The sequence below is a fragment of the Sturnira hondurensis genome, unplaced genomic scaffold, assembly GCF_014824575.4.
Source record: "Sturnira hondurensis isolate 20B ecotype Veracruz unplaced genomic scaffold, ASM1482457v3 Scaffold0021795, whole genome shotgun sequence".
NCBI classification, from domain to species: Eukaryota; Metazoa; Chordata; class Mammalia; order Chiroptera; family Phyllostomidae; genus Sturnira; species Sturnira hondurensis.
Genome location: NW_028094426.1, coordinates 7716104 through 7730848, shown reverse-complemented (window position 1 = coordinate 7730848; position 14745 = coordinate 7716104). Strand labels below are relative to the sequence as shown.

General features: G+C 37.0%; 1 protein-coding gene across 2 annotated transcripts in view; it reads left to right on the top strand.

The window, feature by feature from the left end:
• The window catches only part of PIK3C2G (phosphatidylinositol-4-phosphate 3-kinase catalytic subunit type 2 gamma), a 268609-nt gene that overhangs the window by 242375 nt on the left and 11489 nt on the right, over positions 1-14745 (top strand). For both annotated transcript variants that reach the window (XM_037033809.1, XM_037033810.1), the window contains one exon: positions 2036-2130. In XM_037033809.1, coding sequence (XP_036889704.1) covers positions 2036-2130 — 95 coding nt within the window. The remainder of the gene's footprint in view (positions 1-2035; positions 2131-14745) is intronic.

Here is a 14745-nt window from a genome sequence, read left to right as displayed (position 1 = left end):
GTGGATAGTATGGTTACAAATTTTGCTGGAGAGGTTTAGGGTGCAATATCATCATCAATAACAACAATGCTTTACTTAAATTGATTAGCATTTAGGCACTCAATCGTAAATTTATGCAAATTTCCTGCCTTTGAATTAAAAATCCTCTGTTTGAACACATTGAGTTTCTACCTAATAATCTTTTCATTCTTTAAGTCAAAAATAATTTTAAATGTACATCAAAAAGTTTTCAGCATTTTTAGCATGCTCATATCATAAGTTCAACACTCTGTGTTTTTATTACAAAGTTCAATTTACCTACACAATTCAAATTCACTACTATGCTCAGAATCATCTCATAGTAGCTCTAACTCAGAAAGTCTCTCAGTCATTGTAATCAAGATATTTTAGGGAGAAAGTTTTGTGTTATGTTTATGTAATGCCCTTTCAGTTGTAAATGACCATTTTAATTACTTTAATATAAATAATTTACATTAATAAAGTTTATTAATATTACCCCTCTACAGTATGCAAACTGCTCTAATAAATGTGTAGAAGGCTTTGAAAGAGGAAACAGGCATCCATCCTATGTTTCATTTTCAAGTGTTAGACAGAATTAGAGAGCTAAGACTATCAGAAGATTCATTAGGGACCACGATGAGTCCACAATGATGCCTACAACAGAACATTGCCAAATTCCTTGTTGTTAATAAATTTCTTCTCTCTAAATTCCCTCAGAGAACAAACAGTGATTACCAGGAGAAATATAAGAAAAACGTAAATTATGCTTAATCCTTGGGCTATAAACTGAAAATTTTTAATTAAAGAACAAGCGTTCATATTAATAATAGAATGATATAACTTGAAAGAAAATTGAGGTTACTATTGTTATTAAAGAAATGTTTATTGTAACCTTATGGAGCAAGCACTGATTTATATATTTCTTGAAGATGTAAGGGAAAATAGGCCCTGAAGGATATTATAACCCAAAAAGCAAATTTAGACATGTAAAATAATTACAATATAAAGTGATGGGCTGTTTTATGAGGATTCCAAGGGGGTGACCACAGTAACTATTTTGCGTGTTAAATAAACCTTGTAGAAAGGTAAAAGGTCAATAACCAAATATGGTAGACAATATCATTTCAAAAAAGGGGGAATAATATGAGAAATGTCTGGAAGAAAATAGCACAGCAATTTTGTAGAAATGAACTTACCGGCTATAGTATGGAATAATAATAGTGGGTGATAAAACATATTCTTCAAGAAGCTATAATATAAGGCTGAGAAATTCAGACTTTTTTTCATAACCAACGGAGAACTATGAACAGTACTTTGATCAAAAGGGTATTGCTATAAAAGTTTCTGTAGGAAATTATACTGGTGATTGTGGACAAATAGATCTGGGTTCTTGAAGAGATGAGAATGTTCTAGTAGTTCAGGCAAAAGATCCTTATGGGTATGAACTAGGTGCCATGGTACTAGAAAGGAAGAGATGAGGGTAATAGGAAATAGAATATTAGTAACCATAAACGTTTATGGAGCAATTATATTGTGAAAACTTTTGAATTGTATCAGTTCATCACCCCAACTATCCTGAAGCAGATAGCTGTTACCTCCATTTCACAGAAGGTGATTTAGGGAAATTGTGTCAGTCTAGGGTGGTTCCACCTGAACCACAGGCCCACTGACTTCTAACACCAACCCTTTCAACTTCTACGCTCTCTAATATTTTAAGCTCATTGTAGTTAATGTTGAGAAGCAATGTGGAGTCAAAAATGACACTGAGGTTTCAAGCTTTAATAATTAGGAAAATAATGGTATTGATCAAAACAAAACATGGAATATAAAGAGAAATAATTGGATCAGGAAGATTAAATAAAATTTGCATGTTTATCCATCCCAGTTTCTTAAAAAAGCATTACGTTTTTAGCATGATCTGAAGAGCCTTTCTCTTGCATATTGTCCATTGGTCCTGTTCTAGTCTTAAATGTTTGCTTTATTCACAGATGAGCCAGTTCCAACTTAACCCACTGAAATTCTATCGTTTTATCAGGTGAGAAGTCTCCTGACAAGATGCCTAAAGTGCAGTTAGTCGTATCACATGAAGATGCGAAGCTGACCATACTAGTGAAACACATGAAAAACATTGTAAGTTTGTCGTATCCAATGAGAAGCAGGTAAACCTACATTTAAAAATCACTTGCCTCCATTAAGCAATTGATGTCCACATTAGTGAGAAAAATGGGGCCAGCCACCAAGTTCAAGTGAGGAACGATGAACCAATTACAGTGTTCTTCCTCAATGGGATTTCGAGAGTTGGGGACTAAATATTTCACAGGGAAAGTCCTAGAATGAAAGCCAGATTTTAATTAAAATGAAGTGTCAGGAAAAAGCTGGTGAAAAAACTTTGAGAAAGCAGAACTAGCTGAAGTACTAAGAGCCAAACAAAGAACAGCTTTGTTCCCATGAGTTTACAACTATCTCATGATGCTGAGCTTGCTGGAGAATTTACTCATCTCCTTAAGCAGTGCCAGCACTTTCTTTGTGAAGCCAGGATGTCGTAGGGTTTCCCTTCAAATTCCCCTTGTACCTTGAGTTTTTACCACCACGAGTTATCATATTCTGATGTAATTGCTCACGAATATTTCTTTTTCCTTGAAAGGCATAAATTGTTTGAGAACAAAACACCCATCTCCAGAGCCTAAAACAGCAACTGTAGTTAGCCTCCAAAAACCCCTAAAACCTGCTATCTCCACTACATCTAATTATCCCTAAGTTAGGTTGAGTCAGAAGCAAGGATAGCAATTGGACCGTGTCATTTAGTAAAGGGAGCTTGCTGTGACACAGGTAAGTTACTAATGATGTGAGTCTGAATGCAGTAAACAGAAAAGGGTAACTCTACGCCTCACCAGCGTCTCTGGTCTTCTTTTAGTCTAGTCAAAACGGGTTCTCTACATGGTGAAACTTCCCAGGAGACTCCACAGATGTAGAGAAAGTCAGTAGCACTATTTTGTTTTTCTTCTTTATTCAGAATAAAGAGAGAATATAAATCTTTCTCAGGATGTACTTGGAAAGATTTAAAGGAGCAAACTCTTTTCAACATGCCATGCATCTGGAATATGCTACAACTTCATAAATATTTGTTCAATGGACAAATAGTTGGCATAATCTTCAAGGGATACATCTGTTACAAACCTAGTCTTAGCCAGATACCCAAAGATGTTTGTTTATAAATCTGTGGTGTTTTCAATCAGCAATTTTTATAATAGTTTGGCAAATATTATTAAATGTGTTTTTGTACAACTTTTACTCATTAAGATAAGTATCAATTATTTTTTATAAGAAAGTCATCTTAAATAAGAATAGCAGTTGTTTAAGAAATTCTTAGGCTGATGGAGACTACTGGTCAATGTGGCAATATAGGTAAGTGCAACTCACCTCCTTGCAAAATGACAGCAAAATTATTACCAAAATATAGAACAACCATCACTCAGAATCATCAGAAAATCGAAGTGTATGGAAGTCCGACAACAAAGGAATTAAAGAAACCACATTTATTCAGACAGGTAGGAGGGATGAAGGGGTGGAGACGCAGAGATGTGCTGGTCCCAATCCACATGTGGTAGATATAACATGGAGGGATATCTCAGGAGCAAGGTATCCCAGCCCCACAATGGACCAACCAGCCCAGGATTCCATATAAGAAAGATAAGTCCCCATAACTTTTGGCTATAAAAACCACTGGGGGCTGAGTGGGGGTAAGAAACTGCAGGATTCTCAGCCCTCTCTTCTTAAGGGGCCTCACACCACACACAAACTTACTCAGCCTCACTCCCACTGGACTCCAGCACTGGTACAGCAGCTTGAAGGGCACCAGTGGCATACAGGGACAAACGAGTGTCAGGCATCATGGCAAGAGCTGGAGGACAGCTTTCTCCCAGACAGAACTGCAGGCAGGGGCCACTGTATCTTTCTTAAGCCCTCCCCCACACAGAGCCACAGTGCAGCGGCACCATATCTGAATGTCCATCAACCTGGCTCAATGGTAAGCCCCTCCTTGACAATTACCTAAGGGTCCATCACTTCCAACTTAGAAGCCCACCCATCCAACCCTCCCACTATTCTAACAGTGGCTGTTTCCATATGAAGTGTTGGGCTAGGCACAGGCTTCAGACCATGCTAAATCCACTCAAACAAGCAACAGCTGAGACCAGCCCCTGTACCTCTAGCCCCAGGCCTGGCACTAGCAGCAGCCATCTACAGATTGCTTTAGAGCTCATGCCTAGGGGTCCCGGACAGTACACGGGTGGAGGCTGACCTTGGCCTGCACCACTTGGGAAATCCCAGAGCCTGCACACACACAGTGGACAGTGATAGACCATGTAAGAGCACCAGCCAACCATCTCCACAAGCCACAGCGTGAGGTGGTTGCTGACCAGGGACCACAGCCAGTCCTACCAGCTGTCTGGACTGAGTAAATCCCTCCCATTGACCTGCTGACAGCAATAAAGACTCGTCTCCATGAGGNCCAGGCCTGGCACTAGCAGCAGCCATCTACAGATTGCTTTAGAGCTCATGCCTAGGGGTCCCGGACAGTACACGGGTGGAGGCTGACCTTGGCCTGCACCACTTGGGAAATCCCAGAGCCTGCACACACACAGTGGACAGTGACAGACCATGTAAGAGCACCAGCCAACCACCTCCACAAGCCACAGCGTGAGGTGGTTGCTGACCAGGGACCATAGCCAGTCCTACCAGCTGTCTGGACTGAGTAAATCCCTCCCATTGACCTGCTGACAGCAATAAAGACTCATCTCCATGAGGAGGGTATACTCAGCCCACACAGAGGGAGCACCTCAAGCACATAGCTTGGGAGATAAGTGAGGTTGTGCCACTGGACCCTAGACAACACCTACTGTATTAGGCCAGGCTACCAAGACACAGAGTCAAAGCAATTCTACCTAATACATAGAAATAAACACATGGAGGCTGCCAAAACTAGGAGACCAAAAAATATGACCCAAATGAAAGAATAGAGCAAAATTTCAGAAAAAGAACTAAACAAAATGAAGATAAGGAAATCTATCAGATGCAGAATTCAAAACACTGGTTATAATGAAGCTCAAAGAACTCAGTGGGTACTTTGATGACATAAGAAAGACCCAGGCAGAAATGAAGGATATACTAATTGAAATAAAAGATAATTTACAAGGAATCAATGGTGTATGAAGCCAAGAATCAAATCAATAATTTGGAACATAAGAAAGAAAAAGACATCTAATTGGTACAGCAAAAAAAATTAAAAGAATCCAAAATATCCAGAATAACTTCCCTCTGGTACAACTTCAAACATTCCAACATTCACATCATAGGGGTGCCAGAAAGAGAAGCAAAAGAGCAAGAAATTGGAAACCTACTTGAAAAAAATAATAAAAGAAAACTTCCCTAATTTGGTGAAGGAAATAGACATACAGTGCCAGAAGCACAGAGAGTCCCGAACAAGTAGGACCCAAAGAGGACAAGACAAATCATAATCAAAATGCCAAAGTTAAAGATAAAAAGAGAATCTTAAAAGTAACAAGAGATGCCCTGGCTGGTGTAGCTCAGTAGATTGAGCATGGATGGGTCTGTGGACCAAAGGATCGTGGTTCGATTCCCAGTCAGGGCACATGCCTGGGTTGCAGGCCAGGTTCCCAGCAGAGGACACATGAGGGGCAACCATACATTGATATTTCTCTTCCTCTCTCCTTCCCTTCCTCTCTAAAGATAAATAAATAAAATCTAAAAAAAAAGTAACAAGAAAAAAGCTGATAGTTACCTACAAAGGAATTTCCCTAAGACTGTCAGCTGACTCCTCAAAAGAAATCTTGCACACCAGAAGGGATTGGCAAGAAGTATTCAAAGTGATGAAAAGCAAGGACGTACAATCAAGATTACCTTGTCCAGCAAAGCTGTTATTTAGAGTGGAAGGACAGATAAAGTGCTTCCCAAAGTAAAGTTAAAGGAGTTCATCATCACCAAAAACATTACTACATGAAATATGAAAGGGACTCATTTAAGGAACAAAAGCAAACCAAAACTATGAACAATAAAATGGAAATAAATGCATAACTATCAACAATTGAATCTAAAAAACAAACCAAGCAAACAAACGGAAGAGAAACAGAATCATAGATACGGAGAACAGTGGAATGGTAACCAGTGTGGAGGGGGGTCTGGAGGAATGGGGGAAAAGGTAAAGGGATTAAGAAATAGAATTGGTAGTTACAGAGTAGGCAGAGGGTTGTTAAGAGCAAGTATGGGAAATGGAGTTGCCAAAGAAATCATACACATGACCCATAGACATGAACAAAAGAGGAGGGATCGCTGGAGGGAGTGCGGGGTGCTGGGTGAGGGGCACAAAGAGGGAAAAATTGGGACAACTGTAATAGCNAAACCAAGCAAACAAACGGAAGAGAAACAGAATCATAGATACGGAGAACAGTGGAATGGTAACCAGTGTGGAGGGGGGTCTGGAGGAATGGGGGAAAAGGTAAAGGGATTAAGAAATTGAATTGGTAGTTACAGAGTAGGCAGAGGGTTGTTAAGAGCAAGTATGGGAAATGGAAATCATTTCCATGACCCAAAGAAATCATACACATGACCCATAGACATGAAAAAAAGAGGAGGGATCGCTGGAGGGAGTGCAGGGTGCTGGGTGAGGGGCACAAAGAGGGAAAAATTGGGACAACTGTAATAGCATGATCAATATAAACATGTCTAACCTCAAAACTATATATAGTTAAATAAAATAAAGTAAAATAGAAATTCTTTGTCTGGGAAAGGAGGATTAACTTAAGTACCTATGTAAATATATATTATAAAAATAGAATATTAAAAAAGTGTTAAGTTAAAAGAACTCATATATGTATGTGGTATATTGATTGAAAATTGTCCTCTTGGAAAATAAATTGTTATTTCAGTAGCATTGTCACTGCTCAAAACATTTTAGAACATGCCTGTTGGCTTTGCTTTTAGATCCAGCATGAAAACCACAGCAAACTTGGTGATGTCACTGAATAGCCTTCCCTCGTATTTGATCAAAAGCAGTATTAACCAACTTGGCCACCCATTTTATTCACCAGATGAATCCCCAAATTACCTTTGAGAGTTTTCAAAAATGCATTTCACACTCAGATGAAGCTGCTCTACCAATAAGGACATTCAAAACAAATGTGATGCAGGCTTGAAGGGAGGGAAGTGAGTGAGCAGGAGTTTGAGATTTAGATCAAATATGAATAAATGGCAAATGATCAGATGAATGCCACCAGAAGGAAATCACCACTTAGGGCCCCTAGAGCCTCTACACTGCCGAGCCCTCTGAAGGCAATGAATAACGGAGCAGTACTTCCTGAAATCTGGATATTCACTCCGCATGCTCGTTCCTCCCTTCTCCCCACTCTCTTATCTTGCCCTGATATTCATTCCTAGGCCTCTTCTCTTTTCTATCTTCAGCCTTGTGGCTTTAAATAACATTTACATGTCTTTCTTTTCTGTATTTATAACTCCAGCTTGAATATTTCCCTAATATCTGGAGTGGTCACAGACTTAACATACACCTAATAAAATTTATTATTGCTCTTCTAAAGATGTTTCTTTGCAGTCTTTTTTATCTCAGGAAATAGCACCTACATAGTACTAGTACTCGGGTTAAAATCTTCCAAGTCATTTTGACTTCTGTCACAAACTACATTCAGTTTATCAGCAGATCACGTTAGCTCTACATTCAAAATAAGTCCAGATTTCACCACTTTTCACACCCACCGCTACCACCATTGGTTCAAGGAGCCATCATCTCTCAACCCAATTACTCCGGTAGCCTCCTCTTCCTAAGCTAGCAACCAGAATATTTTTTTAAAAAAAATCAGATTCTGTCATTTCTCTCTTTGTGTTGTTTTGGGGAAGAAGTCCCACATCACACACAATGAGAGCCAAAGTCCTTATTAGTAATGATCCGGGGGGCACTACCAGGCTGGCCCCCTTGACTGCTCCACTCTCGCTTCCTACTACAGATTCTTTCCATCACCCCACTTGACGTTGAGTGACTTCTTTGCTACTCCTTAAATATTGTGAGCATGTTTTCCCCCAGGACAATGGCACCTCCCACTCAGTTTATCTGGAATGCTCTTTCAGGCACATGACTCAAATTCTCCATGGCTCGGTCTCACATGCCCTGAATAACTGAGCTTTACTGTCACTTTCTCTGTGAGGTTGTCACTCACTCTCACAAGCGAAACTGCAAAACCACCCCTCTTCATTGCTACTTTCAAAACTCTTTTCCTAATTTATTTTCCCCACTGCACTCTTTCGTGGCTGTAACCTCAGGGGCTAAAACAGAGCCAAGCACAGAGCAGGCGCTCAATGAATACTCAGCTAAAAGAAAGAATGTCTAATTATCTCTGATGTGAACAACTAAGAACCAAGATCTTTCTCACCTTCCAAAAATCATCACAACAAAGCTCTCATGGCTTGCTTTTTTTCACAGCTATTCATTCTGCTTACCTGAAGACACAGATAACATATAACATGTTAAAATGACGAAAAGCCTATCTATAAACTTTCAACATATTTTCTTTTTCTCATTTCAAGTTTTAACTTATTTTCTGAGCCTTCACTATTTTCACATGCCTTAGTAATCAGACTAAAGAGTTGTATTTGATTTGATTTTAATATTAAAATGAATTATTATGCCTGCAGTTTTGTTACATTTAATATGAAGTTTGATGAAAAGAATTGCTTATCTTATATTAAATCTTAGAAGCTTAGGTCTAAGAATTACTTCTCCCCTGCGAGACAACAAGCTCAAACAAAATCACCAAAATGTTTTCCTTTCAAAGACGCAAAAATATGATTTATTCTAGTGAACAGAGACCAGCAAAGTAATGCAGTTACTTAGAAGCTTGGTCTAATATTATTATTTTTTTGCCTTTTTATTTTTTTATATTTTTTTACATTTTTAAATTTATTTAATTATTTTTCCAGTACAGTTTTCTATTACTCCCATCCCATCCCACCCCTCCCCCATGCTCCCCCCTTCCTCCCATTTCCACCCTTCTCAGTCGTTGTCCATGTATCCTTTATATTTGTTCCTCTAAATCCCTCCCCTGTTTCCCCTGAAATTCCCTCCCCTCTCCCCTCTGGTCGCTGTCCCCCTGTTCTCTATTTCAGTGTCTTTGGTTGTATTTTGCTTACTTGTTTGTTTTGTTGTTTAGCTTCCTGTTAAAGGTGAGATCATATGGTATTTGTCCTTCAACACCTACCTTATTTCACTCAGCATAATGCTCTCCAGTTCCATCCATGCTGTTGCAAAAGGTGGGAGCTCCTTTCTTTCTGCTGCATAGAATTCCATTGTGTATATGTACCATAGTTTTTTGATCCATTCATTTACTGACGGGCACCTAGGTTGCTTCCAACTGAATATTATTTTCTATAACAAAAATTTAAAAATTATTTAGATTTGAAATACTTTTTGAAATCTCTCCAGTATTTTCCAGGTAGCCCACCTTAAAATGATCTCTTGCATCAGCTTGCATGCACTCTCTCTGCGCATCTTTCTGTGCATTCCAAAGTGAGCAATGTCTCTCTCAGTTTAATGGATTCCCCTGGTCTGTGTTGTTACTTGTACTCTGTTTTCTTCTACCTGTTCCAGAATGTGAGCATTTCAGTAGGTTCCCAAAATAATTAATGAGGACACCAGACTCTCTTCTGGAAAAGGCTCACATTCTTGCACTGTAATAGAAGAGTAAGTTATTTCAAATGAGGAACAAGTAATCTGAGGGAAAAAATTTGAATTGGGTGTTGTTTAATCCTTTCGTAAGACACAAAATGGGAGAAAATAGTTACTATATAAAATTAGTAGGAGAGAGAGACAGGTAGAGTCAAACACAACAACCGCCTCAGGCTAAACACACACATATTAGAATGTTATTACATCTCATTTTTTACTTAGAAAATTTCTTAAAATTGTAGTGTGTATGTGTAGCCTGGGGTTGGTCCCTATATTTTTAGCAATTAATGATTTTTTAATTAAATCATTTTTATTGTTATTCTATTACATTTGTCCCAACTTATCCCCCTTTGCCCTCTTTCATCCACCCAACTACCCGCTCCCACAGTCAATTCCCACACTGTTGTCTATGTCCGTGGGTCATTCACACATGTTTTTTTGTCTCGCCCCTTCCCACCATCATGACCCTCCCTTCCCCCCCCCCACCCCGGTCACTTTCAATCTGTTCCATGTCTCCTTGCCTGTGGTTCATTTTGTTCATTAGTTTATTTTGTTCATTAGATTCCTCTTGTAGGTAAGATCACATGCTAGTTGTCTTTCACCAAATGGCTTGTTTCATTTAGCATAACATACTCTAGTTGCATTCATGCTGTCACAAAAGGTAGGAGTTCCTTCCTTCTGCTGCATAGTATTCCATTGCATAAATGTGCTACAGTTTTTTACCCTATTTTTAAAATATAGTTTCTTCTTTTTAAAACAACTTGCCACAATTTTGATACTGTGTGGGCTGGGATGTCTACATGTGCAGTTTATGGGCATCTTCTGGTCTCAGGAATTCCTCTACTCTTTTCCTTCCAGGCTTGTTTTCCTCTATCCTGCTCCCAAATATTAGCATGCCAGAAAGCTCTCTGATACAAGTGGTCCATAAACCATTCTTCAAGAAACAGTTACCAGATTGCTATTCGCCCCATCAATGGTACTCTATAGGCACTGTGAGTTCTGTCCTTAGCACCATGTGAATGGCAGTTCCTGTTGAAGTAGAATAGAGACAGACTTAGATTTCATGAAGATAAAAGAGTAACACAGAAATGTTGGCAATATATAAGTACTGGCATATTTAAGTAACAATGTTCTGTGTTTCCTTTTAAAACTAATGGCTAAATTCTCTATCCTGATTTTTAATTTAAAAAAATCTAGATTTGTAAAAAAAACTGCCATTGTCCCATTCCAGATGCACTTCAATCTAAATAAATATTAACTTATTAATAAAAGGTCATTTTCAAGGGCAATAACAATTATGCCATCAATTGTATTTGGCATATATTCTATGCATTAAAAAATTATCCTCCCAAACTTGGCCCATTATGACATTGATCTTTCATTTCAAAGAATAAGGTGCAAACTAGTATTTTAGTGAAGAGCACGCAGGCCAGATATAAATATTTTGTTGTCTTTTATGGTTTGCTTGTTTGTTTTTTTACCAAGGAAACCTTATCTCTCAACAATGACCAATTATTTTTTAATGAAACAAATTGTAAATTGCTCTTATAAACCTATGATTATTACTATAATTGTGATCATTGATCTTTTTCCAAGAGCCAACATCTTTCCTTCTTGAACTTTTCTATCCTCTGAATCTTCATAAGATTTCACCATCTGTGCTCCCTAAATCTCTTTGACATCACTCTTCCTGAGGCTTCCTTAGCTCTTACAAATTTAAACTAGATAATGTGTGTAGCGGCTAAATAAATGCTGGCTCTACCCTTAGCCTTAAATGTGAAGATTTTTTCAGTATTCAGGGCATTAATTTTTCAGACTAATTTCCTATAAAGTCCATTCAGTCTTGAACTTCAGATTATATGAATTACCCCTAAGTTTATATCTCTACTATTCAAAATTCTTTGAACTCAACTTACATACTTCTACCTCCCTGATGAGCCTTTACATTCTGATATTTTGTTATCATTTCAAATTCAACAATTCTAAATTATAATTCTTCTCTTTCCACTAAAGCCAACTCTAAACTACTTATTTCAAAAACTTGTTGCACTATCCTCAACAACCACTGATAAAAACTTTCTGTAATTATTTTCTACACTTGATCTTAGCCAAAGGCCATTACTTTACATTTTGACTCATTTTATCATTTCATTTTTCTATTAATTTTATTGTCACAATTCTAATTTATATTCTCTATTAATTCATCTATTGATTATTTTGATTGGCTGCTATGATATTCTTTTCTTTATATTCTACTTCCTCTATCTCATCCTGCATATGACATCCTAAATTCCATTTTCATCATATCAGTAATAAATTAGAAGAGTCTCTATGAATTTCCAATTTGTTGGTTTAATAGTTAAGGTACCATACAATCCAGCTAGAATCTGCCTTTGTATCTCCCTCCTCAAAAAACTGTATTAAATTCTAGATGGCTCATCCATTGTTGACCAAACATTCATCATTCTAGCTGACTATATCCTACTTCTACTTACCTCCTATTTACCTCTACATGCAACTCAGTCTTCAAGCTCAGCTTAAACCTTTCATCCACTCCGAAGCCTCTGGGTCACTCTTGCTCCTGGGGAGCTTTCCCTGCTTTCTCCATTTAATATTCACTGTTTTATCTCTACTTTTGAAACTTTCATCATCTCGGTTCATCCTGTAGTTTCAATTTTTGTTGAATGGAGTGCTCTATGAATGTCAATTAAGTCACGTTGGTTGATTAAGTTGTTCAAATCTTTCATACTGTTACTGTTCACTGTATGCTAGTTCTACATATTATTAAGATAGGGTTGTTAAGCTCTTCAGCTATAATTGTGAATGTCTATAATATTGCATGAACATTTCAAATTATTATGGCCTCTTCATCAATTGACCTTTTTATTATTATAAAGTGAACTTTTTAATTCATGGCAGTATTTTTGCTCTTAAATATACTTTGTCAGATATATATAAGCCAGTTTTCCTTTGATTAATGTTAACATGGTATACCTCTTTCTTTTATTTTTAACCTATTTTCTCTTTACATTAATGTAAGTTTTTTATGTATAGATACAAATAGATGGTAGATAGATAAGATAGATAGATAGATAGATAGATAGATAACCACACTCTATAGCAATCTCTGCCACATAGACATAATCATCTATAAATTTTTTTAAGTTTTTTCCAAACCCTAACCAGTGTGGCTCAGTTGGCTGAGAATCATTCTGCAAAGCAAAAGGTCACTTGCTTGATTCCCACTCAGGTCACTATAGGTTCAGGCCCCAAAACTTGACATTGTGTATTTTTTACTTCTATGTATTTTACTGTTTCAGTTCTAACTATTGTTTTAACCTTATTAGATACAGTTCATCATCCCAGGCCCTTATAACTCAGTCTTGATTATCTGACCCAGCCTACTAGCCATCAAACTCAGGTTATTGACACCTGTACATCATATTTCTGTATCTTTATTTAAATCATGATAACACTAGTTAGAAGGAAAAGACCAAGGCAAATATTTGAGGTACATAAAATGTATATTTTACCTCTGAATTACTAGTTTCTGCTTCTTGCTGCAATCCATCTTCTTTCCCTAATGGAATCTAATCTTTCATTTATCATCTTTTTCTTTGCACTTCCTCAGTAATGACTAACAAAACATAGTCTATCTCTCTTACTTGTACAGTTTTTTCAGCACTTGGGGATAGAAAATGAGCTAGTAGATTTGACATCATTTAAAGCAGTTCTGTGAAAGTGTGAAAAAGAAAAGTTTAATTACCAGCTAACCCATAAACAACTTTTCAGATTGCTTATTGAATAGATTGTAAAAAATAAATGAGGTTTAAAAGTTTTACATCTTGCATGTTATTAAGACTGAGAAATGGAAAAACTTGCCAAATTTCACAAGATAGTCAGTAACAAAGTCTGGAGCTCTAATTAGAATTCTGAACTTTTAGAAGCAACTCAATGTATATGTATTGAGTCAGAAAAGGAATCCTGTCTGCTATACTGGTGTCTGTCTAGTTGTTAACTACATCACCTTGATTTACATATGCCGGGATGATCATGAAAGCTAGTTTATTAGCTCTTTGAAGGCAGAAACTATCTCAATTACTTTTCCATGTCCCCTCACAGACCATCCAGAGTGGTAGACACATGGTAGTTTGATTTTTAAATTGATTTTTTAATTACTAGAGATCAGCTAAGGAGGACAAGAACTTTATTAAATGCTTAAACTGTGTGAAATGAAGCAGGAGACCATCCTAAATTAATTCATGAAGACCTGAAATTATTCCACTGTATGTGAAACAACATAAACTGAAAGATTGGATTCCTTTAACTAAAGCACACAACAAACCATATATCACAAGCATTTTTATCACACATCTGTACTTTTATCATATATTGACATTTTAATTTTTTTCACCCTCTTCATGATGACTAGTTTGATTTTTGAAATTGTCAGGCATATAGAAGAGGAAAATGCTTTTTTATTGTGTTGCTTTGTTTTTGGCATAGACCTCAGGTTTTTATAGCCCTATCGTATTTTAATCATCATTGGTTGATTTCTTCCAAGGCTTGTATTATACTATGATTGGAAACATTTAAGTATAAAAAAAACTCGATGTAAAATTCTCATAAATTATTCATCAAAATATAATAACCTGTGAAATATAATTAAGTTTTGAATTAATTTGTAGAAGTTTCCAAAGTGTCTGATGTTTTTAAACCAGTATTTTATCACATTCTTGATAAAATTTGATCTAGAGGCATTCCTAATCCGAGTCTGACAGTTTCCTTTAGCAATCTTTGTAGTGTCAGTATGAGGTAGTGGTTAAGCGCATAGAGGTCTTACAGAAAAATGTTTTTAATAAAATAAAAACAATAACACTGGCTCAAGGATTACTTAAAGAGAGTGTTTTAGATGAAGTATATACTCACTCTGCAGTAGCTATTGTTGTTACTATGTATAAAAAATGTCTTCCTCATACACTCATACAAAAATACTG